The sequence below is a fragment of the Bison bison genome, unplaced genomic scaffold (genome assembly GCF_000754665.1).
Source record: "Bison bison bison isolate TAMUID 2011002044 unplaced genomic scaffold, Bison_UMD1.0 scf7180017847432, whole genome shotgun sequence".
Taxonomy (NCBI): domain Eukaryota; kingdom Metazoa; phylum Chordata; class Mammalia; order Artiodactyla; family Bovidae; genus Bison; species Bison bison.
In genome coordinates, this window is record NW_011478005.1 from 36,989 (window position 1) to 39,389 (window position 2,401).

Genomic DNA, 2,401 nt, shown 5'->3' on the forward strand with positions numbered 1-2,401 from the left:
TTTCAGTCAAAGAATCTACTATCTGTTTGAGGTTCCTCACACAGCCAACAGCTAATGCTACAAGTAACTCAAAGCCCGCATTAATGGTAGCTGGTGAACCACAGACTGGAATAGCCTGTTCGGCTGGCAGTTCTCCATTTCTCATATACTGCAGGTAAACATTGGACGCAGGGAAGATGAAATCATCAATTAATTCCTACAAAGTTGAAAAAAGATTATGTATTAGCAATGGTATGTATTTATATTAAAAAATATAGTTATTTATGTGTGCATGTGTTTCGTAAGAAAGAAATCTCTTGGCAGGAAATATTGTTAAATTACTTGTCAGAACACAAGATCTCATTACATTTCCGCTAACTTACTTGGATTTTCTAATAAAAAGATCCCTGCTTCAAAACACTTTCCTACAATTAACAAACAAATCTAATTTGTCAGGCTAAAAACTACGTTAAGTATCGAGAACAAGCTGACTGTAGCACTTCCAATTCACATTAAGTAAATTTACTCTCTTAATCACATGTATACCAAAACTCATTTTGAATTAGAAGAAAATGTCCGAAAGTGGTACTTTTTGTTTCCTTGCATTACCACGTATGTGAAAACACTCATTATAGAAATATGCAGTCTTGGGACTTTCCTGGTGGTCCAGTGGCTAAGACTCCACACTCCAAATACTGGGGGCCAGGTTCTGATCCTTGGTCAGGGAACTAGATCCCACACACCACCACTAAATACCCTGCCTGCCACAGCTAAGACCCAGTGCAGCCAAATAAATATTAAAAAAGGAAAGAAATATGCACAGCCTTACATAACAGAGGTCTGTCTCATTTTACATAGTCTGATGAAGTGAAAAGTTCAGATTTTCTAAATAGAAAAATTAAATAGTGCTTACTTACACGTACTGAAATTTATGTAAAAATTTTAGAAACGGTACTTAAAACATTACTGTAACCTCTATATTCTTTAAAAGGAGAAAAGAGAAAAGGACAAGATAATACACCAAAGACTAATGATACCGTAAATTAACCAGACAGATTTACTAATAAACATTCAGAAGGTTATGATATCCAGCCAAGATGACATAACTTACTTTAATGAGATTAGCACCTCCTTTTTCACAACCAATATGATACTTTTTCTCAGGGGTTTGAAAAGCCAGTAATTCTTTTGTTACCCCAAGATGACCTTCCAAGATCGTCTCTTCAATACCCGTTTCACCTGTTCTCTTAACATCATCCTGCCAAAGAAAAATATCAAATGCCTAAATTATGAAAGGGTGGTAAAGAGGGAAGGAGAAGTCAGAATGAGAGAGAGCTGGACAGAGACAATTCCCTTAAAACCGTTCTATTCTAAGCAATTTTTTTCTCTCCAGAACTTTCAGACGTAGGCTTCCCAAACTAGGAAGAAATGTTAATCTGAAGAAATATTAATCCGAAGGCTATTAACTACCAATCTCTTTAGAAATAAATTCTTCTACAACTAAGTATCAGATGTTAATAAAGTTAAATGAAGTGCTGGCCTATCACTGATTTTTTGACGAAAACAATTCAAGAATACTTTTCAAAAGATGAAAATTTGCAAATGGGCCTAAGATTCTAAAATGGAAGAAGCTGCATGTCAGTGTTTTGAGTCTTATGTGAAACAAAGCATTTGACAAAACTAGTTATGCATTCATTCAGTGAATCATGAGTTAGGAATATCCAATAACACAGAGTACATTCTTTGGTTCTTTAACCAAAGTGCTCAAAGACTATAAACTATCTAATAATAAAACATTCTATTTATTGATACGATAAACACAGTACTAAATGCAACTTACCCTGATTCTCTTAAGCCAATCAATTTCGTTATTGAGAAGAACTTCTGCATTGGGTATGTTAATATTACTATTGTAGGCATAATTAAGAAGGTGCCTTAAAAGAGTAAAGTAGTCGCCTGAATGTTTAGCTCTCTCTCTGGCTGTGCTCTGAAACAATAAAGTTGAATAATATTAATTTACAAGTCCATCCTCAGAATCCACTTTTTAAAAACCCAGAGTTAACTAGAGTAGATGACTAAGATAGTATGGGCAATTACTAATATTTATTAAATAAATATAGACTGCTCTAACTTTAATATAAGCTAACACCATAAATTCTTGACTGTTCCTTGTGTAAGAATGAATCACAATGATAAGCATATTTTTAAAATGTCTCACCCCCAAAACGGTGAAGAGCAGAGTAATGAAGAAAAGTAGAGGCCTGTGTCCCATGCAACATCTGGTGCACATTAAAAAGAACTGCTCCTGTGCCACCTGGCGAACAGTTCTGAAATAAAAATTTTTCACATTCAATATATTATCTTCATGAAAAAAAGGAAAAAAAAAACAAAAAAAACAAAAAAAACTTCCAACACTGTCTCT

The 2,401-nt window shown here is 34.2% G+C and overlaps 1 protein-coding gene across 1 annotated transcript in view; it reads right to left on the bottom strand.

Moving 5' to 3' along the window:
• Positions 1-2,401, bottom strand: part of LOC104990943 (probable ubiquitin carboxyl-terminal hydrolase FAF-X) — a 34,819-nt gene that overhangs the window by 22,753 nt on the left and 9,665 nt on the right. Inside the window, exons 6-9 of the mRNA XM_010843282.1 lie at positions 2,198-2,306; positions 1,820-1,966; positions 1,091-1,237; positions 8-196 (exon numbers count right to left, since the gene is read on the bottom strand). Of these exons, the coding sequence (XP_010841584.1) occupies positions 8-196; positions 1,091-1,237; positions 1,820-1,966; positions 2,198-2,306 (592 nt within the window). The remainder of the gene's footprint in view (positions 1-7; positions 197-1,090; positions 1,238-1,819; positions 1,967-2,197; positions 2,307-2,401) is intronic.